Source organism: Heptranchias perlo, chromosome 19, assembly GCF_035084215.1.
Source record: "Heptranchias perlo isolate sHepPer1 chromosome 19, sHepPer1.hap1, whole genome shotgun sequence".
Classification (NCBI taxonomy): Eukaryota; Metazoa; Chordata; class Chondrichthyes; order Hexanchiformes; family Hexanchidae; genus Heptranchias; species Heptranchias perlo.
Window position 1 is genome coordinate 48,357,436 of NC_090343.1, and position 22,428 is coordinate 48,379,863.

Here is a 22,428-nt window from a genome sequence, read left to right on the forward strand (position 1 = left end):
GATGGGTGGCATCAGTGGTGGGTCCTCATAGTGATACCCAGGAGCGGGCATTATTGGACACAATGGACAGGATTCGCGGAGACATGGCAGTGGTGGTGTCAATATAATGTGTGCTGTTTGTGGCTCTGAAATTCAATATGGGTAACACCCATGACAAACCCTCAGACACCCTTGTGCACCCCCTTCATGCTGACGAGACGTTTGCCTTACCCTGCCTACTGCACATATGTGATGCATGCCCTGTGGCTGCAGCACAGGTGGTGGCAGGTTGAGTGAGGCTGGCCGTGAGGGAGATGCACGAGAGGGTGAGTATGGGATGGAGCCATGAGATTGTATGAGGATTGGGTCGCGTGTTAGTGGCAGGATGAGTACTGGCGAGGTGAGTAGGTGGAGGTAAGATGAGGATGGGGTGTGAGTGGGCATGAAGGGTGATGTGACAGAATAGTGTTGGCGGTGCCGAAGGAGATTTGGGGTGGGGGCAGTGTTGTGGCAGACGGAGTGTAGGGGAAAGACTTCGTGTTCTCACTGTGGCTGACCTACTGCGGTCATTGCAGCGCCTCCTGCACTGTATGCAGGTGGGCGATATGTTGGTGGCGCAGGTGACCCCCTCTGCCACCTCGAGCCAGGCCTTCTTGGTGGCAGAGGCAGGCCGCTTCCTCCCGCCCGCCGGGGGGAAGATCTGTGTCCTCCCCCTCCTCCTCACCCCATCTGATGATACCTGGGGTGAGGCATCATTAAACTGGGAGCAGCCTTCCCCCTGGGCTGCTCCATGCTGCAATTTGTCCCATTGGTTGCAGCATCTGTCAGTGGAGGACTGCCCCTTTAACTAGAGAGCCTCCAGCTGACAGATCGTACTGCGCATGCGCAGCCCGCCCGAGGCGCAGGCCAGCGCCGTGGACCCCGGAGGAGCAGGTAATTGGATCCTATTAGTGGATTGCCTGCTACGATCGCGTGGGCAACCCACTAATTTCGCCGTTCGCGTTTTCGACGCTCCCGGAGGACCACCCGCTGGGAACCCGCAGGCCTGCTAAATTCGAGCCCAATATCTTTTTCAAAATTGTAATGTGGTGAATGGATTTGTTTTTTTATCTCGTGTACATCAATTCTGCTCAGCCTGTTTAAAAAGTCAAATTAGCTTTAGTTCTAGGTTGTTGTCTTGTTAGGACCAGGTGTAAATAGTTTTTGGAGTAGGTGATAAAAAGGTATTGTACAGTATGTCAGTAGCGGCACACTACACATCCTTTTTTTGTTCGATTTGGAAGAGTAAGAAAAGGAAAAGAACAGGTTGAGCTAAAGTGACTTGGGCCTAGTAGCCCTATAAACCCACTCTTTGAAACAGAATCCAGAGAGTGAGATGGAAGCAGAAACCTCAACAAATAATTAATATACAGAATGCTGGAAAACGTAAGCAATTGGCTGGAGTCGCACTCTAGTTTGAAGAAAAATGCTGATTTATCAGTGATTTTATTATAACTGCACAATTATTATGACTTTATAACAGTTGTGTAGGGTCTGACAAAGGGGAACAGCTGAAAGATGGGATGGGAGGGTTCACTGTCCTGGTGACTGGGATTTTAATGACACAATTCCATAAATCTTGGCAAGGCGGATGTGTCCATGGCTAAATCCATTGATATGCTTTTATTTCTAGTGGCCCGCAGTAGTGCTGCGGGGCTGGGAGAGACGCTGAAGAAACGTTCTTTCCCTAGTGTTTCTTCAGCGGCCTCCAGCTGTCCCTTTAAGGACCGCGGTTTAAGCCACAGTAGAACTGTAAAAACTAGTTGGATCTTGCATGGCGCATGTTTCACCTAGTTTTTTCATACATTTTGCAGAAGGGAACTGAAACAGGCGCAGGACCCTTCTTTCCATATTTAAATTGACCTAACGTTCATTTCGGCCACCTAAAAACAGTGATGGCCAATGTGGTGGTGGTGCGGAGATTAGGTGCAGGACCTTGTTCCCAGAAATTGATATACAATGTGCCCATTTTGCACCCGCAAAACAGGCAAGACGCATACTAATTTCTACCCCAGTGTGTCCAAAATAACTTTTGCCGAATGTGGCCCAGGCCAAGTGCCAGGATGTCGGATCAGGCTTCACTTGAATAGGCAAATGGAGCCTCAAGAAGTAGGCTGATGGTGGAGGATTGGAGCATACTTGCAAGGACATGGGGCTGGAGGAGCTCATAGAAGTAGAGAAGAGCAAGGCCATGGAAGGATTTGAAAGTGAAGCTGAAAACCTTAGTTGATCCTGTGGGCAGTAAGCCAATGGAGCATGACAAGAACACAGACTGTGGCATTCTGCGTAACTTGTGTTTTTTTTAAATGGTGGAAGAGCTTTGGAGAAGTTCAGCCATGGATTAGGGTTCTGGCAGTAGGGGGAAAAATAAGGACAGAGGCAGGCAATGTTGCAAAAATGAATAAAAGCATTATTGGTGAATGTTCAGATGTAGGGGAGGATGCTGATTTTGTTATTGAGCGATGCAACAAAGTTTCGCACCTCTGGGCTTAGCCTATGGTGGCAGAAAAGGAAATAGATGGAGCCTAAGCTGGGGGCATATAGGTATCTGTGGGAGTCAAGAACATGGCTTTGATTTTGCCATCATTAATCTGGAGAAAGTTTTGGCTTAACCAGGTATTAATGTCAGGTAGGCAATTAGATAGTGAAAATAGGCATGGGGACAGTGGAGGGAGTGGTGAGGTACAGCTGCATATGCTCGGCATACATGTGAAAGCTGATTACTGTGTTCCGGGATAATATTGCCAAGGGTAGCATGTAAATGAAGAGGAAGGAGTCCAAACTGGAACCTGTGGTACGCCAGAGGTGACTGTGGACATGGGAGGAGAAACTTTGAGGTAATTTGTCAACCATGCAGCAGGTGGGAGTGGAACCATGAGGTAGCAGTGCCATAGAGGTGTTAAGGAGAGGTGTTCATGCAGGTGGAATAATCAACCGTGTTGTAGTAGCAGAGAGGTGAAGAAGGACAGCTAGTTGAGGTGTCAATCATGTAGGATGATGATGCTGACTTTGACCAGTGAGGTCTCGGTGCTGTGGAAAAGGCAGAAGCCTGATTGGAGGGCTTCAAATAGGGAGAGGTGGATGTAAAGCTTTACATGAAAAAGATATAATGGATATTTTATGGTCCAACACACGCCTGAGCTCTGTGTGTTTGTAACTAATTTTATTGGCCAGTTTTCTGTCATAGTTGTTCTTTGGTTTCCATCCATTGGATATAATGTAACATTGACAAAGACTGTAGTATAATTATGAAGTAGTTTCTTGAACCGCATTTAGTTGAGATGTGAGGGAGAGTAAGTGTCAACCACAATCTGGCTTCACACTGCCTGCTGCCTGTGATGAGCCACGTTTAAAAAGCTATTTTTACTTTTTGTGCAACACATTTTGTGTTCTTGGTATTATGTTCAGCCTCTGATGTGATCACTGTATAGACTGCTGGCCACAGATCCTGTTACAAATTGTAAACTGCACAACGATGGCCTTACTTACTTGTTACTACTTTTTTTTAACAAAACATTGCAGTCTGTGATCAGTTAAAAGGTAGTAATAACACAGAAATAAAAAATAATACAGCTATTGCCCTGCGTTATTTCATGTTCTGCCCTAGGTACCACACCCAAAACACAAATTTTCTATTGAACGTGAGGACTGATGCAGAATCGAGAGTTAACCATATATGCTGATGATCTTACTTCCAGTTCATCGTATGAATGAACTGCCATACCTCACAGATGGTCGTCTAACTGTTTCATGCAAAATCATGACCATACACTTTCCTGCCTGAGAATTATGATGGTCCTTTTTCCTACAGAGCAGCAAGACCCTTTCTCTAATGCAAGCACATGGACATACAGATAATTTTATTTTCCAAGGCTGGAGGCAGGACGAGCAAATGCACTTCAGTATGGCTGAGTTTAAGTCCATTAAGAACATAAGAAATAGGAGCAGGAGTAGGCCATATGGCCCCTCAAGCCTGCTCCGCCATTCAATCAAATCATGGCTGATTTTCGACCTCAACTCCACTTTCCCGCCCGATCCCCATATCCCTTGATTCCCCTAGAGTCTAAAAATCTATCCATCTCAGCCATGAATATATTCAGTGACTCAGCATCCACAGCTCTCTGGGATAGAGAATTCCAAAGATTCACAACCCTCTGCATTGAAGAAATTCCTCCTCATGTCAGTCTTGAATGGCCGACCCTGTATCCTGCAATTATGCCCCCTAGTTCTAGACTCTCTAGCCAGGGGAAACAATCTCTTAGCATCCACCCTGTCAAGCCCCCTCATAATCTTATATGTTTCAATGAGATCACCTCTTATTCTTCTAAACTCCAGAGAGTATAGGTCCATTCTACTCAACCTCTCTTCATAGGACAACCCTCTCATCCCAGGGATTAATCTAGTGAACCTTTGTTGCATCGCCTCTAAGTATATCCTTCCTTAGATAAGTAGACCAAAACTGTACGCAGCACTTCAGGTGAGTTCTCACTAAAGCCCTGTACAACTGTGGTAAGACTTCCTTACTCTTGTACTCAAACCCCCTTGCAATAAAGGCCAACATGCCATTTGCTTTCCTAGTTGCATGCTGTACATGCATACTAACTTTTTGTGCTTCTTGTACGAGGATACCCAAGTCTCCCTGAACACCAACATTTAATAGTTTCTCACCATTTAAATGAAGAAGTATTGAGGGAGGTTTTGGGGATTCAGTGTCTTGGGCTAGGACTGGAAAGCAAACTTTTGAAGGGGACAGTGTTGAAGTAAGGAAACCTTACTGGTAAATGAGAGGTTTTATTCTAGCATTGCTTACTGCTCTTTGAAAAACAAAAAAGAAATTTAAACAGTTCTCTTCTAAGTTTCATTTCTGGCAAAGGGTTTACGTTGTCTTTTGTCTTCAGAGATGCTGATGGCGGTACTGTGTATTTCTATCATTTTCTGTTTTATTTCATTAATTTCTTGGAAGTAATCAAATTCACAGAGTCTTTAAATTATTATGAACAACTCGTAATTGGGATGATCGATTGCAGCTTGGAAGTTGTCCCGTTAGAAGACAAAATGAACCTTAAATGATTAAAAATTGAATTACAAGGAAAATTACAAGACTTTTGTGTAGTAGAGATCAAGGCCTGGATTTTCTGGTTGGGTGCAATTCACACCCGCCTGCAGTTGGTGCTGACCCTGCTGTAATTTCCATTGTCGGCCTCTGGAATCTTTGGCCGAGCTCCAGGTGTCAGAACAGCCTCAGATTGAAAGGGGAAATAGCATGCTGCTGCAGGATTTAACTGCCTGCAGCAGCTTAAAGGGGCAGGTATCACCATTACTATGTCTGTTGCAAGTCAGCCGCACATTAAAAGAGTGGAATCCTTTCCTATTGACGTAGGTAATGGCGCTGAGCAACGGAGCATTTAGGACCACATGTATACAATCAGTGACACTTTAGACTTTCAGAAATTCTGTCACTCTAAAATTGCAGTGCCCTGTCATGAGGAAGCTGATGAAAATGTTGATTGTAGCATTTAATGCACCGGAACACAACTGATTGGCCAATGTCACTAGTGGTAGCCTGGGGTGACTCTAGCAAAATAAGTTCACGGCATTCTGATGTTAACGGCCACTTGTGGTCGGGTGGGTTGTGGGTCTGCTTTATATTCTGATGTGGTTGTACCATGGATACGTGCTGCCTAACCAGCCTGGCTTGCTCTGTTGTTCCTTCTCTTCCAAAAAGCAATGGTACAGGGAGGTTCCAAATGGGAAACCTATTGTACCCTGTCTGAAATGGAGGGGTTGGGGACAGAAAATGTCATTGTCCTCAGGAAATGGCACAAAGGCAGATGTTACCAAAGGTGTTGGTAACAACAAAATGACATAAAACATAGAAAACTCTTCAAAGATGAGTCAGAAATTAGCTTTAAACTGATGTGATCATTGTTGAAATTATACCCTTTAAATTGTCTCCTGTCTTTTCCTGACTACCTTGGACGCCCATGTTATACAGGCAAGAGTAAACGGTTCAAATGAGGTGGAAGTGACGGAAAATGGAGTGCATGACGTCGTGATGCGAAAATGGCCAGACCCTTTTTACAACCATCAGAAATGACGACAGAAAATGGGGCTGGTCAAAAGGGGCGGGTTAAAACACTAGAGGTAGTTATGGGGGAGGTGGAGGTTGTCGATCACCCAGTGAAATCCAGCTACAGCGTCCTCTTTATTATTTGCCCACAGCTCTCCAAGAGAGAGCTGGTCTAGCACAAGCCCACCAGTACTCTCAACATTTTGCAAGAGTGTCATGGAGAGCAAAAGACAGGACCGTGCTATGAGGCAGGAGTATCCCAGCATCCATAGCACTAGTGAAAGGACTCTATCAAAACTATCACATGGCCGAGAAATTCATGAGCGCCCATCTTAGGGCACTCGGGGAGTTCGGGGGGGTGTGGGAGCAAGATCGGGAGTCGAGCATCTTGGGGCCTGGATCAGCAGCAATCGGGAGGGTACTTTACGTGGGGTCAGGAGAAGCAGGAAGTGCGCCTGCCGCCATATTGGGTAAGGGCAAACAAAGGAGTTCTTCGCCCACGCCTGAAGCAGAATTTAGGCCCTTTCACATGTGGAAATAAGGGGTCCAACACCTGTTTGAAGTCCCTGCTCCAACATCAGTTTTCCCTGGGGCAGCCAACACCATCGTGGGCTGCACTTAGAGAAATCAGCCCTACGGAATGCCTTACCTGAATGTGGAGCCAGGAGCAGGAATGCTCCTCCTGGCTCCACATTCAGGTAAGGCATTCCGTAGGGCTGATTTCTCTAAGTGCAGCCCACGATGGTGTTGGCTGCCCCAGGGAAAACTGATGTTGGAGCAGGGACTTCAAACAGGTGTTGGACCTCTTATTTCCACATGTGAAACGGCCTAAATTCTGCTTCAGGCGTGGGCGAAGAACTCCTTTGTTTGCCCTTACCCAATATGGCGGCAGGCGCACTTCCGGCTGGAAGTGTGCATGCATTTCTGCATGCCGTAGTAGGCCCCGTAGCACTTGAAATATCAGCCTTACCCAGCCCAATTTCTAGGCTTATAGCTTTAATACAATGCTTTATTTCCCACTGTTGATGAGCCTCACCCCCATGGCCTTCTCTTGCTTTCTCAGTCTCAAACGAAAGAGAAAAACAATGCAATAGGAGGGAAAAAGAATATTTTAGTGCAACCTTTACACAGCGCTGAAGGATCCACCGTTACCTCCATTTTCATAGTCATGTAGGCCGCAGCCATATTTCTGATGGCCTTGCTTGCAGTGCTGAGCAGCTGGGTAAGATTGAGCTGCACACGTCTGCAGAGCATGGTTCAGTGGCATCCTATGGCTCCTCCTATAGTTACAAGGGGACACAGTTCAATCACTAATGATAATTGGAGATGCCCAGTTGCTTGGACTGGTTGCCATCAGTGGTAGTAGGCAGTCAAACCAATTAAATGATGGATGGCTACCCTTGAGGGTCAAGGCACAGACACAACTTGCTACTTTTAACCAAGTACATTTTTATTTTGCTGCAAGATGATGCCTTGGGTATGTGGCTGGCCTGCAACTGAAAATCCTGCGTATTTGTTTGAAGTTGCTAGCTCTGTTTGACTAAGTTGTATGGCTAAACTAGGTTGTTTTGGAGCACTGGCCATGAGATGCCACTGAGCAGTGCTGTATGCATGCGTAGGGCTGAACCGTACCCAGCTTCAGAGCAATGAAAGCAAGCAGTTGTGCCAACCCTGCTTAAAATAAATTTTGCGTGACTTCAGAGAATGTAAAACTCTGAAGAAGTGCTTGTCTGAAGATTTCCTGAGAGTTTAGTGTTTCCTCCCTGGTTGTCAGTGATCCTAAATCAAACCCATTTACAGTTTCAAGCAAGTTCTCAATTAATCCTTCATAATGACCACCACGTTTCTCCCCCCTGCCCCCGCTTTGTCCCAAGAAAACTACCTTCAAATTTTTTTTTTATTCGTTCATGGGATCTGGGCGTCGCTGGCGAGGCCGGCATTTATTGCCCATCCCTAATTATTTTTTTTAATTCGTTCACGGGATGTGGGCGTCGCTGGCAAGGCCGGCATTTATTGCCCATCCCTAATTGCCCTTGAGAAGATGGTGGTGAGCCGCCTTCTTGAACCGCTGCAGTCCGTGTGGTGACGGTTCTCCCACAGTGCTGTTAGGAAGGGAGTTCCAGGATTTTGACCCAGCAACGATGAAGGAACGGCGATATATTTCCAAGTGGGGATGGTGTGTGACTTGGAGGGGAACGTGCAGGTGGTGGTGTTCCCATGTGCCTGCTGTTCTTGTCCTTCTAGGTGGTAGAGGTCGCGGATTTGGGAGGTGCTGTCGAAGAAGCCTTGGTGAGTTGCTGCAGTGCACCCTGTGGATGGTACACACTGCAGCCACTGTGCGCCAGTGGTGAAGGGAGTGAATGTTTAGGATGGTGGATGGCCAATCAAGTGGGCTGCTTTGTCCTGGCAATCACAGGTCCATGTAGCATGGGAAAGGGCAGTTGGAACTGGAACTGAACAATGTGTGGAACCCACAGCTATGATGCTATATGAAAGATCATTCTCAGTGTGTCGCCTACCTTGGAAGGTTGAGTTCTCAGCTTTAGAAACTTGGCACATGTTGAAACCAGTAAATTTGAATGTACTTGTATTCAGGTTTGTGTAAAATCTTTTGTTAAACCCCACAATTTTTTGAAGTTTTTTTTTGCCCCTCCAATTTTTTTTTTCTCCCATCCTCACCTGAAGACATTGATCCTCACTGGGATGCGGTGCCCTTCCAGTCCATGGACCATGTGATCATTCCCCATGTGTGAAGCTACACTGCAAGTTGCGACAAAACATTTGATTTTAGGGGGTGTACAGTCAAGCCTCATCCTGTCCACACCTGGCATGGATGTTACCGCAGGGGATCATTGGATAAGGATCAGGAAATTGGAACCCCGCATGTTCTCCTCCCCACCCCCCTCGCCCTTCCTAGCCCAAGGATGTTGGGATCGAGTGTAATGCCTGTAATGAGATCAGCTAACTCAGCACAGACTGGGGATGACGTTGGTTTGTATGGTTCAGTTCTGCAGTGTACAGTGAATTAATGAATACAGCAGTTGGAAGAGCAGAACCTTGCCATTTTCATTGCCTGTGTAGTGCAGTGTCATGTTGTTGGCTGCAGGCCTTTGAATTGCTGCCTATTATTTGTATGTTATGTATAACCACTGTTTCTTTGGGGTTTCTTTTTCAGAAAGCAAAGAAATCCAAGGGAGCTGAGGCTGTTTCAAAATCTGTGCTTACCAAAGGTATTGTATAAAATTTGCCACTAAAGTACATGTCTCTGGCTCAAAAATAATGAAATTAATAATTTCTAGGCAAATTCTAAACTTTGCAGGTGTTCCACAGATGCAGATAGTTTCTGTAAAATAAATCGCGTAGCAGCTCACAAGAAACACAGTGCTCGTACAGTTTTTCGTAAACAGTCATTGCCAGATGTGTGTGGTTTAATGGTGGCAGAAATGAGGGGGATTAGTGCATGACAAGCCCTAAACATTAATTTAATGCAATATATATATATATATATATATATAGGTGGCTTATACTTCCTGTAAGGCATGGCTGCAAATTTCTTTTCAAAACTTGGTAGGTTTCATAAATCACCAGTTCCTGACATGATTATTGTGCAGTAATTCAAAACTCTGGAATTAAATTTTTGCACACTTAGTGACTCCTTTTTGCTGTTTCATGTAATGACACTTCACGCTGAAGCGGCACAAAAGAGTAAACGTAGTAAAAATTTGAACAGTCTTAAGGATTTTATTTTTTTTTTAAATCAGGAATACGAAAATCAAAATAGGGATACCGATTGGCAGTGCTCCTAATTTTCCAGTGATTCAGGGAGTGCTGTGATCAGATGCACTAACCTATGCGTGCGATTCTCTCTTCAATGTGTTTAATCATGTAACACAACTATCAAAGTCCAGGACTCCCCCGTCCCCTCTTGTGCTGCAAAACGACAGGGTATTACCTCCAATCTAGTATATCTAACCTACCAGAGTAAAGGTAAAAACTAAATACAAGTAAAGGAATATATAATGATCAAGGCCACTTATGTACAGTTTTCACAGAAAAATGAACAGTCATGGCATTTGAGCTTCATAATACTGAAAATCTCAGCATACCATTGTGAATTATCTATTTTACAGATTTAGTCTTTAATCAAAAAGGTTGCAAGGTGTTTTGTTCCAAAATAAAATAGCTTTATTAAGATGTTATAATAAGTAACAAAGATGTTAAAATACAATAGTACAATTAAACATACTAATAAAATGAATACAAGCTGACAAAATTTTTCACTGCACAAGGCCTCAAAGTGCACTTTTGAAGATCCTTGATATCAGTTGAGCTGTCCAGCCTCACTCTAAGAACGTTCTAATCAATATGAAGATGTACTCATCTTATATACGTTTTTAGGCATATTAGCTCTATATGGGCCTCCCATCAATCAACCTCTCTGTCTCATGGGAATGCCATCCATCCTACTCCTTTGAACAACACCTGACTTTACCACCTCCCTCATGATTAGTTGTCTCTGAATTATCAAGAACTCTTTTATCTTTACCCAAAGCATAATAATTTAGAGACAGCTCCCCTTTCCCATCTTATGAACAGGAGATGAGAATGACACCAGATGTTCGTTACTAAAAGGGGTCCTCTCTGCACAAGGTCATATAAAGCTTATTTTGGATAAACAGAAAGCCTTTGTTCATAGGGAAAAACATTATGTTAGCTTTCCCTAACAAGGGAAAAACATATTGTTGCTGTCACAGAGACATGGTTGAGGGAGGGGCAAGACTGGCAGCTCAATATTCCGGGGTACAGAATCTTCAGGCGAGACAGAGGGGGAAGTATAAGAGGAGGGGGGGTCGCAATATTAATTAAAGAATCAATTACTGCCATAAGGAGGGATGATATATTAGCAGGTTCCTCTAATGAGGCCATATGGGTGGAGCTTAAAAACAAAAAGGGGGCAAGCACTTTGATGGGAGTGTACTATAGGCCCCCAAACAGTCAGGGGGAGATAGAGGAACAGATATGTAGGCAAATCTCAGAAAATTGTGCAAATAATAGGGTAATAATAGTGGGGGATTTCAACTTCCCCAATATTAACTGGGATACTCAGAGTGTAAAAGGCTTAGAGGGTACAAAATTCTTAACGTGCATCCAGGAGAGCTTTTTGAGCCAGCATGTAGAAAGTCCTACAAGAGAGGGGGCGGTACTGGACCTAATTCTAGGGAATGTGGCCGGCCAAGTGGAAGAAGTGCTAGTAGGTGAGCACTTTGGTGACAGTGACCATAATTCGGTGAGATTTAAGGTGGTCATGGAAAAGGACAGGGAGGGGCCGGAAATAAAGGTTCTAAATTGGGGGAAGGCCGATTTTAATAGGATAAGGCAGGATCTGGCCAAAATGGACTGGGATCAGCTGCTTGTAGGAAAATCCGCATCGGAGCAATGGGAGTCTTTCAGAAGGGAGATTGAGACCATACAATGGCAACATGTTCCCGTAAAGGTCAAGGGTGGTTCCAAGAACTCCAGGGAACCTTGGATGTCAGGGGATATACGAGAATGGATTAGGAAAAAAAGGAGGGCTTTTGGCAGATACAAAAGGCTAAAGACGGAGGAAGCCCTAGAGGAGTACAAAAAGTGCAGGGGGATACTTAAAAAAGAAATTAGGAGATCAAGGAGGGGCCATGAAATAACACTGGCGAGCAAAATAAAGGAAAATCCTAAGATGTTTTATAAGTATATTAAGGGTAAGAGGATGACTAGGGAAAAAATAGGGCCCATTAGGGACAAAAATGGCAATCTGTGTGTGGAGCCGGCAGATGTAGGAGGGGTTCTAAATGAATTTTTTGCATCTGTTTTCACTATGGAGAAGGACGATGTAGACATAGAAATACGGCAGGGGGACTGTGATATACTCGAACATATTAATATCGGGAGGAGGTATTGGCGGTTTTAGCAGGCCTAAAAATGGATAAATCCCCAGGCCCGGACGAAATGTATCCCAGGCTACTGTGTGAGGCAAAGGAGGAGATTGCGGGGGCTCTGACACATATATTCAGAACCTCTCTGGCCACAGGGGATGTGCCAGAGGACTGGAGAACCGCTAATGTAATACCATTATTCAAGAAGGGGAGTAGGGAAAAACCGGGGAACTACAGGCCAGTGAGCCTAACATCAGTGGTAGGAAAATTATTGGAAAAAATTCTGAAGGACAAAATTAGTCTCCACTTGGAGAAGCAAGGATTAATCAGGGATAGTCAACATGGCTTTGTCAAGGGAAGTTCATGTCTGACTAATTTGATTGAATTTTTTGAGGGGGTGACTAGGCGTGTGGATGAGGGTAACGCAGTGGATGTGGTATACATGGATTTCAGTAAGGCCTTCGATAAAGTCCCCCACAGGAGACTGGTCAAGAAGGTACGAGCCCATGGAATCCAGGGTGCCTTGGCACTTTGGATACAAAACTGGCTTAGTGGCAGAAGGCAGAGGGTGATGGTCGAAGGTTGTTTTTGTGACTGGAAGCCTGTGGCCAGTGGGGTACCACAGGGATCGGTGCTGGGTCCCTTGCTGTTTGTGGTCTACATTAATGACTTGGATATGAATGTAAAAGGTATGATCAGTAAGTTCGCTGATGATACAAAGATTGGTAGGGTGGTAAATAGTGAGGAGGATAGCCTCAGTCTGCAGGACGATATAGATGGGTTGGTCAGATGGGCGGAACAGTGGCAAATGGAATTTAACCCGGAAAAGTGTGAGGTGATGCACTTTGGAGGGACTAACAAGGCAAGGGAATACACAATGAATGGGAGGACCCTAGGCAAGACAGAGGGTCAGAGGGATCTTGGTGTGCAAGTTCACAGATCCCTGAAGGCGGCGGAACAGGTCGATAAGGTGGTAAAGAAGGCATATGGGATACTTGCCTTTATTAGCCGAGGCATAGAATATAAGAGCAAGGAGGTTATGATGGAGCTGTATAAAACACTGGTTAGGCCACAGCTGGAGTACTGTGTGCAGTTCTGGTCGCCACACTACAGGAAGGATGTGATCGCTTTGGAGAGGGTGCAGAGGAGATTCACCAGGATGTTACCAGGGCTGGAGCGCTTCAGCTATGATGAGAGACTGGGAAGATTGGGTTTGTTTTCCTTGGAGCAGAGGAGGCTGAGGGGGGACATGATTGAGGTGTACAAAATTATGAGGGGCACAGATAGGATGGATACTAAGGAGCTTTTTCCCTTCGGTTGAGGGTTCTATAACAAGGGGACATAGATTCAAGGTAAAAGGCGGGAGGTTTAGAGGGGATTTGAGAAAGAACTTTTTCACCCAGAGGGTGGTTGGAGTCTGGAACTCACTGCCTGAAAGGGTTGTGGAGGCAGGAACCCTCACAACATTCAAGAAGCATTTGGATGAGCACTTGAAATGCCATAGCATACAAGGCTACGGACCAAATGCTGGAATATGGGATTAGAGTAGACAGGGCTGATGGCCGGCGCGGACACGATGGGCCGAAGGGCCTCTATCCGTGCTGTATGACTCTATGACTCTAAGGTTAGCAATATTATAGAAAGCTTGTATAATGCTTTTCTTACAACAATGTAATGTGTGTTGCCCAAGTGTCCAACCCAGCAGCCACTGAGAGTCCCTGATCATGCAGCATGTAAGAAGAGCCTTGTGTTGGCAGCGTACTTGGTGTTTGTAGCATGCCACATTTAAATAGGCCACAGGCCAAACACATTGGCATGGTAACTATATAGAGTGCTCTCCAAGAATATCGGAATGCCTCTACATTTGGAAAGTAGGTGAATGATTGCCAGAGTGCAGTGTAGTCTCGCTCTAATGTTCCACCAAGATTACCATGACGCATGGTAAGGCGGGATTGTAAAATTAGGCATACTGACCCTGTGGAGACCAGCAAATTTTTTTCTCACCTGCTGCTGGAATTGGGCACAAGTAAAACTGCATTCACTTTGTCAGCGGCTTCCATTCATACAGCTCTCTGGTGCTGCTCTTCACTGGAGGATGCCGCTCTGCTCCAAAAAGCTCCAAAGCTGCACCCTACAATGGTATGTTCATGTCTTCTGGCCTTGCTGCAGCCATTTCTTCCTCAGTAATGTTAAAACTGGATAGCCGTGTGGTGACAGAAAGAATACACTAGAGCCTGGTCTTTAGTTGCTTCCAAGCCTTTATTCATAGAGTTTCCTCTTGCACACACCACACCCTAGCTAAGCTCTCCTATAAAAAGGATACAAGATATCCACACCTGAATGCAATTAACCCCAAATGATACAAATCATACAATTAACAAGTAACAGGACAACTTTCGTGGTGAGCAGCAGCCTTTTAAGAGCAGCTGCCACTTGACCCAACAAGTTGTGCGGAGTGCGACAATATCATGCAAATGTGCTGTTAAGAGCGTCACAGGCACACGCATCACTCAAAGGCCAGCTTTCACGCTGCCACTGTGCAGGAGTGCTTGATCAACACCTAGATTTCTTTTATGGCCCAATTAGATTTGCTGGCTTAAAGATACAAGCCAATTAAGCACAGCTCCATCTTGCCAGCAGACATCTTCTCTCAAGGCTATCTAGATGTAAACTCTCCCCCATTTCAAGAACCGATCGTGTATTAACGGTGCATTGTCCTGTCATTATACCCTACCCTCCGACTTGCCATAAGTAACGTATGAGACATTTTAAAATGTACACTTTAACTTTCCTGTTTTATCTATTTTGCCTCTATTTTGTTTCCTGCTTTCCTTTGTATTCCTACTAGTAATCTTCTGTTTTTAAAAAAAAATTGTAAGTACCGAGGGGAATAACCCTGGGAAAGAAATAGTCCAGAAATGCTGATAACTGCATCATATTTCCATATAAGGAATGGAAATTTGTTCCTTAAAAGTTGGCCTTGGGACTCCCATAGGATTCCTTTTTCGTAATTCAGGCCTGTTACTAAGGACTCTAGAGACTGCTTCCACCCCACATACCCACAATGTTAACCTTCAGCTATCTGTGTTCTTCATAACCACAGCAATGCTAGTTTTTATTATTTGTCTTTATGTTGCTGTTTTCTTGGAGCGGGGAGGGGAAATGGGAGGTTGCGAGAAACCTCTTTTCAGGGTCACTGGCAGTTAGCGCTGCAAACGTTGCCAGTGTCTAAACCTTGCACTTTCAAAGTGTTTGTGCGTGCTCGCTCACACACCTCACTCACTCTTTCTTTCTTTCTTTCTCATTTGCTCAACCTCCATATACAAATAGGATATCACCATCGTCCCATGGACGAAGATCACCTGGCACACTGTACTTTTAAAAAGTTCACATCCTATGCAGCCAGATAATTTTCCCATACTCTACTGTATATAAGTCCTTGTTATGGACCTCATAGTCTTTATCTCCCATCATTCACAACAGTTCTTTGTGTCGCTTTACATAACAGAAGGAGTTTATAATTTCGCATATATCTGTATTTTTTTATTTGTAACAGTTAAGAGTCTGTTCCTGGAATCTCAATCATACAGAGAAGAATGTTCTTGTTTAACTTGCAAAGCTTTTCAGGCCGCTATCTTCCAAGGTTGCATTTCAAAGGGTGCAGCCACAAAGGCTGTACACCTGATGTGTATTTCTAGTGTTCCTGTGGTTTGAGTTCTCTAAAAGACTGACTCATACATTGGAAGATGAACTTGACCACAAGAATATTAAAACATACTTCCTCTTGGTACAATGGGAACTTCAGAAGCACTCCTCTGTTCCTAGGTCAGATCTAGTGCTAGCAAGGATCGTTCTTAGTAACTGTCCTGTGAGGATACGCTGCTTCAGACACGTCCCACATGATTTCATATGGACAGAAATAAGGCATCGGAGTACCCAGGGCCCACATAGCCTCCTTCAACTTCAGTCACAACTGTTCAAGTTTAGCCACCAGTACAGTGCAGTCTTGCAGCAGGTTGGTAACTTGCCCCAATGATTTCTTCATCCTCACCAAGTTGTCTGGGGATAGTGACTACTTAGCAAAAATGCAATAGACTTTCCTATTTTCTTTGAGGAGAGAGAGGCACAGGAAAGGGAGTATCATCCATTTCCAAGAGTTGTCTCAGACATCAGATGTTGCTCATGGTTGTGGTGCACTCAGGAAATTTCCATGCACAAGTATTGCACAAGGACAGTTTCTAAATTGCTCATCCAGGAACTAATACTTGTATTTTGGCTATTTCTGCTGACAAGATTTTTTTCATGTGTTTCCAATACCGCACTTCTCTAATGTGTACAATGTTAAAAAAAAAAATTAAGAAAAATTATTCTGAGCATTATCTGCAGCATCCAGGCCCCAGGTTTCTGAAGGATTTCTGTTGGGCAAACAATTTGCTTGTCATCTTCCAGGAGCTTAAAAATATGCTAAATGCACTGTTTATGCAAGAGCTCCAGTTTCTCTAGAGAACAAGTCTGAACAACTAGATGCATAAGGGAAGAGAATTCACTGGCTGAGAATTCTGCCAATTCTTACTGTGTCTTTTCAAGCACACAGAGTGATTGGAAGCCTTTTTCTCTATCAGCTTGGCTTAACCTTGAGTCAGAAGGCTTGGAGGTTCAAGGCCCACTCTAGAATTTAAATGCATAACCTAGGCTGACACTCCAATGCTGCATTGTCAGAATTGCTGTCCTTTTGGGTGAGATGTTAAAGTGACGTTCTGCCTGTTTGTCTGGATGGTTTAAGTGGATGTTGAAGATCCCGCGGTACTCTTCAAAGTGAAGGGAGGTTCTCCTGCCAGGTTCCTCCATGAGAAATAAATTAACTTGTCCTCCACCTCATTGCTGCTTGTGGGATCTTACTGTGTCCAAAACAATTGCCATGTTTGCTTATGTAACAACAGTCAATGAAATTCAGAATAATTCCCTCTATGTGAAGCATTTTGGGACATTTTAGACATCATAAGGTGCTAAGTAAATGAAAGTATTTCATTCATTGGATACTTTGATGAGGGATCAAATATGATGATTTTGTACAGAATGTTGCTGGATATTGTCAGATTTGTGGGTGAGGGAGACAATGTAAATCTGTTCCCCATCCAGCCTCTTTCTTCTCCCTTTCTCTCATGCTCTGTGTTCACCATATCCCATTCCTCCTCACTGTAAAGCATTCTGAGATGTTGTCCTGCACATCATGAGTGCTATATAAATGGAAGTTTATGTATTTCCATGCTCTTGGGGGCTCAAGTGCTACATTATTCCTGCAATGACCTGAGGGAGAATGATAGCAGATTGTTTACACACTGGCTGAATTTCTCACTAACAGTGAGGAATACCATACCTGTGGTAGTCAATTTATTTTTTGAAGGTTTATCCTAATCACCCATGGTAGCCTAGTGGGTAAAGGCACTTGCCATTGTAATGTTAAGTAATACAGACCAGATGGCCCCAGGTTCGATTCTCAGACTGTGCTGAATTAGCTGATATTAAGCTGGAGCAGCAGTTGGGATGCGACAATTGGGCTGAGATGAAAAGTCATGCAGAGTTACAGCTCCTGAATGCTTTGCAGTGATGTGCGCTGAGAAGAGGATATGCTCGACAGTGGGGCATCCCATGACTTATCAGCTGGCAACACTCAATGGTCACATATGAAAAATGGCAACTTAGATGAGATCCAGAGGCTGACTGGTAACAGTGGAACAATAGCAAGGATTCAGGGACCTTGAGAGGAGGGGAGAAAATAGCGAAAAGATTCTGATCGTCTGCGTTTTCATAAGGGACAACTCAAGCGATCCCACATAACCAGAACAAATTAAAAGTTAAGCAGGAGTATCTTGCAGCTGAGCTGTAAACATAAGACTGAAAACAGTTCCTAAAGAAATATGGAGTAAGGCGCTGAACCTATTGATACAACACTCCAAGTTACTGGGATTTAAATTCCGTTACACTTTCCTTTTCTTTTATATATAGAAATGCCAGGGCCATTGAGCCAGAAACCCAAAGAAAAGAAAGCATCCATTGACAAGATGCCGAGTGCTCCTTCGAGGACAACAGGTTGGTTTTTGTTGTGATGTGTGTTTCGGTTCTGTCTGTCGTATTTGAGAGATGAGATTTCGAGTTCAGCTATCGGCATAAAACGTTTTGGAAAGAGTTTTATTTGAAGTCAGCAGTTGCCTCATCTGTTCTCGGGTAAATTGCGCTGGTAAATTGCAAAAAAAAATTATGAAAGTTAATCAGAAGATCAAAAGATAATTATGGATGAAGAAAACCATTTGGCCCATCTTAATTCATCCATCCAGAACAATCCAACATTTGATTCCAATTGTTTCTTAAATGATTCCAAGGTTTTCACCTTCACCACTATTTGTTCCAAGCTGCGTGAAGAAGAATTTCAGTCCTGAAATTATCTTTTACGAGTTTAAACCTGTGTCTCCTTGGCCTAATCTCAAGAATTCAGGAAAATGCCACTCATACCCCACTTAATTTGGTCTGTCTCCTGTATAAACCCTTTGTGTGCCATGATAGTGAACTGGCTCATTGAGTACTGACCTTGATAATAAGAACATAAGAAATAGGAGCAGGAGTAGGCCATACGGCCCCTCGAGCCTGCTCCGCCATTCAGTGGCTGATCCTCGACCTCAACTCCACTTTCCCGCCTGATCCCCATATCCCTTGATTCCCCCAGAGTCCAAAAGTCTATCCATCTCAGCCTTGAATATATTCAATAATTCAGCATCCATAGCCCCCTGGGGCATAGATTTCCAAAGATTCACAACCCTCTACATGAAGAAATTCCTCCTCATCTTAGTCTTAAATGGCTGACCCCGTATCCTACAACTATGCCCCCTAGTTCTAGCCTCTCTAGCCAGGGGAAACAATCTCTCAGCGTCTACCCTGTCAAGCCCCCCTCATAATCTTTATATGTTTCAATGAGATCACCTCTTATTCTTCTAAACTCCAGAGAGTATAGGCCCATTCTACTCGACCTCTCTTCATAGGACAACCCTCTCATCCCAGGAATCAATCTAGTGATCCTTTGTTGCAACGCCTCTAAGGCAAGTTTTTCCTTCCTTAGATAAGGAGACCAAACCTGTACGCAGTACTCCAGTTGAGGTCTCACCAATGCCCTGTACAGCTGTAGTAAGACTTCCTTACTTTTGTACTCCAACCCCCTTGCAATAAAGGCCAACATGCCATTTGCCTTCCTAGTTGTTGCTGTATCTGCATACTAACTATTTGTGTTTCTTGTACGAGGATACCCAAGTCTCTCTGATCTGCTCCTTTAGTCAGTACTCTTTGTTTACTAATCGTCCATATATGATTTAGTTTACTGATGCTCTTTCCACCACAGGTTGGCCTCTGATGGAAGTGGGCAGTTGATATGAATGACCAGATACTCTAGTTGCCAGAGGCAGCAAAACGGTTCTTCTCTGCCATAGACTCAAAGAGCCAACAGTGGCAAATATAAACAACGCATGCTAGTGATGCGTAGATCAGATCATCCAAACATACGAAAATGACAGGAAAAGACCTGGTTCATCCATTTGGCATTAGGGGTTTTTCAATTTAACAATTTAAAAAAAAATCTTTTCCTTATTAAAAAGCCCGTAAGAGTTTTATATTCTTTTTAAATTGGAAGAAATTATTATTAAAGAAAGATTTGGACTCCACTCTGCATGCCATAGGAACGGAATTAGGATTAGATTGCTGGAATTATGATACAAAGTGTTACTGTGCATTAATGAGATGAAATGTCTGCGCATATCAGTGTGTTAGCGTACACATTTGTGTGTTTGGGAATTGCTCAGGACCTGCCTAGATACACCAAGGCAAGTAGGCTGCTTGGCCAAGATAGGGGGAGGCATGTTGCATGGATCAATTTTTCATCCATAGACTACCATTGTCCTCCAAATGCAACTTGAAGGAAATGACGGTTGCTGGTGTAATCAGACAAGTACCGTTCTCTGAATTTGATGGCCAGGAAGCTGGCTGCCTCAGTGCTGTATCATTAAATAGCAAATGTCACTAACCAACTCTTTCATAACTAGTTACTATTCTGAGTTAGTTTGCACTGGATAAAAAGAGTGTAGTCAGTTTAAGGAACAGATGAGGCTGTGAGCTTTTAAGAGTTTATTTTTAGTTTGCCCTGGGCTAAGGAGGTAAAACTGACATCTGTTACCGAGCCAAATTTTTGTTATTGGTGCAGTGTCTCCAGCTCCATAATGTTGCCTGTTTTTTCTTTATTGTGCTATGGGCTGGGAATGAATTCAGCAGTGGTCCAGTCCTCCCTCAGTGGTTGAAGCACCCACATCCCACATCCCAGTCCTCAGCCTCAGCACTGTTACAATGCTGCCATTTCTTTTGGTCTGTGTTTCAGATTTGCCAAAATTCATAAAAATGCTTGAAGCTTAGCCCCTGAGTTCTGTGGATTCCTCAGTGTAGTATCAAGCCATACAGATCAGGAAGTCCCAGGTTTGATTTTTAGTCTGTACTGAGTTAGCTGATCTCAGCTGGAAGTAGCAAAAGGGGCATCACATTTGATCTGTAACTCTGGTGTAGGGAGTGAAAAATCAGCCACAGTTCTTGCTTTCAATAATGATTCAGTACTTAAGGATATGCCTGTGAACATGTAGTGTAACCAGACAATTAGTCTAAGCTGTGATTCCCTCTATAAGAATAGCCTGTTGATGCTCACCGTCCAGTCTTTCAAATGAGTAATGGCCAATAGGGAAAGTAATGGTGGTTGACCAGCACCCGTCGAATCCCATCCGGCAAGATGTCGATACCTTCAGAAGAAGTGGCAGGGAGAAAACTGATGGGAAAGAAATGGATATTAAAAAGCATCAACTGTCTAGCACACCAGTAGTATCTATTTTTAAAGAATCCTACATCCCTGCTGACTCTTTTAACAAGTTATACCAAGTTTTCACTCACTAGATCATATAAACCTGATGCAAAGACTTTCCCCACCACTCATGTTGTATTCTCCAGCTAGATCACAGAACCCTTTTTTTAAAAAAAATCTGAGAACATTTTAATGGAAGACTAAAATGTTCATCACTTCGGTTTTGGCTCGGCGAGACTCTTGTGGTGAATCAGCCGTATTTGATTTGGATGCCTCTGGACAGCACCCTAAGTTTTTATCTGGAATTGTTTCCAAGAGTCACCTGCAGCAGGAAATAACTATCCCATATTTTTAATCTCCTTGTATCAAAAGTTGATCAAAGTTCCACTATCTGAATGCCTAAACAACACAGACTTGCATTCACATGGCGTCTTTAACATTCAAAAGATGCCAAAGCTCTATCCACAGGAGGGAGAAGAAAAGTATATAGTGATATGCATATAGTGACACCATTATTCCCAGCCCAAAAGATGATTGGGTAATTCCCCTGTCAATCACGCCTGGAGATCACACTGCTGTAAGTGACGGATTGATTTAATGCACATAATTTGTACTATGTAACTATCCTCCACTCACTGCATTTTGTTCGAGAAATCAACCTGCTTTTATCAGGAGACGTTACTGTAGTTTTGGTCATGAGTTCCGTTTGCTGTAGTTCGTAGAGGGTCTTTTCAAATAGACTCTGTAAACTGTTTGCTCTAGTGCATTGTTTAAATAGACTCTGTTTGCTAAGTACGTAGACTTTGTTTGCGGTTAAATAGACTGCTATGAGTCCTGCCCCGCCTCCAACTCTTTGGCTGACATGGTGTCAATAGACACTCTGAAAGTAATTTAAAGAAACAGACACCAAGCTATGATGCAAGAGTTAGGAGAGGGACTGAAAGCTTAGTGGATGGCTTTTGAAAAGGGTTTAAACTTAATGCATAGTGGACAGGGAGTTCGTGTAGATCAGCGAAGGTGGGAGTGTTGTGCGAGCAAGATTTAATGCAAAGCGGGATACAGGCGGCTCAATTCTGAACAGGTTATAGCTGGTGGAGAACGGGAGGCCAGCAAGGAGATCATTAGTGAAAGCAAGTGTAATGTGGACGGATAAAGAGTTTTAGCAGCAGCGGGGCTGAGGTAAGGTTGAAGATGGGTAATATTGCAAAGGTGGAAGTAAGCAGTCTTGGTGATATGTTTTGGAGTTTGAAGCTCAGCTGTGGTTGAACAGAACGACAAGGTTTTGCCTCAGTGGGTGGCTGGGGAAGGGGATGAAGTCGGTGACGAGAGTGGAGTTTGTGACTGGGTCGGGTCGGAAAATGATGGCTTCTATTTTTTCACTGTTCAATTGGAATAAATTTTTACTCATCTATAATTTGATGTCAATCAGTCTGATAGCACAGTAGTGGTTATAGGGTCATGGGATGTGATGGAGAGCTATAGCTGGGTGTTATCAACATACATATGGAAGCTGACTCAGTCTGCGGATGATGTCACGAGTGGTAGTA

The 22,428-nt window shown here is 43.9% G+C and overlaps 1 protein-coding gene across 1 annotated transcript in view; it reads left to right on the top strand.

Annotated features, from left to right (window-relative positions):
• Positions 1–22,428, top strand: part of rtf2 (replication termination factor 2) — a 158,407-nt gene that overhangs the window by 134,359 nt on the left and 1,620 nt on the right. Inside the window, exons 7-8 of the mRNA XM_068000730.1 lie at positions 9,264–9,318; positions 18,007–18,090. Coding sequence (XP_067856831.1) covers positions 9,264–9,318; positions 18,007–18,090 — 139 coding nt within the window. The remainder of the gene's footprint in view (positions 1–9,263; positions 9,319–18,006; positions 18,091–22,428) is intronic.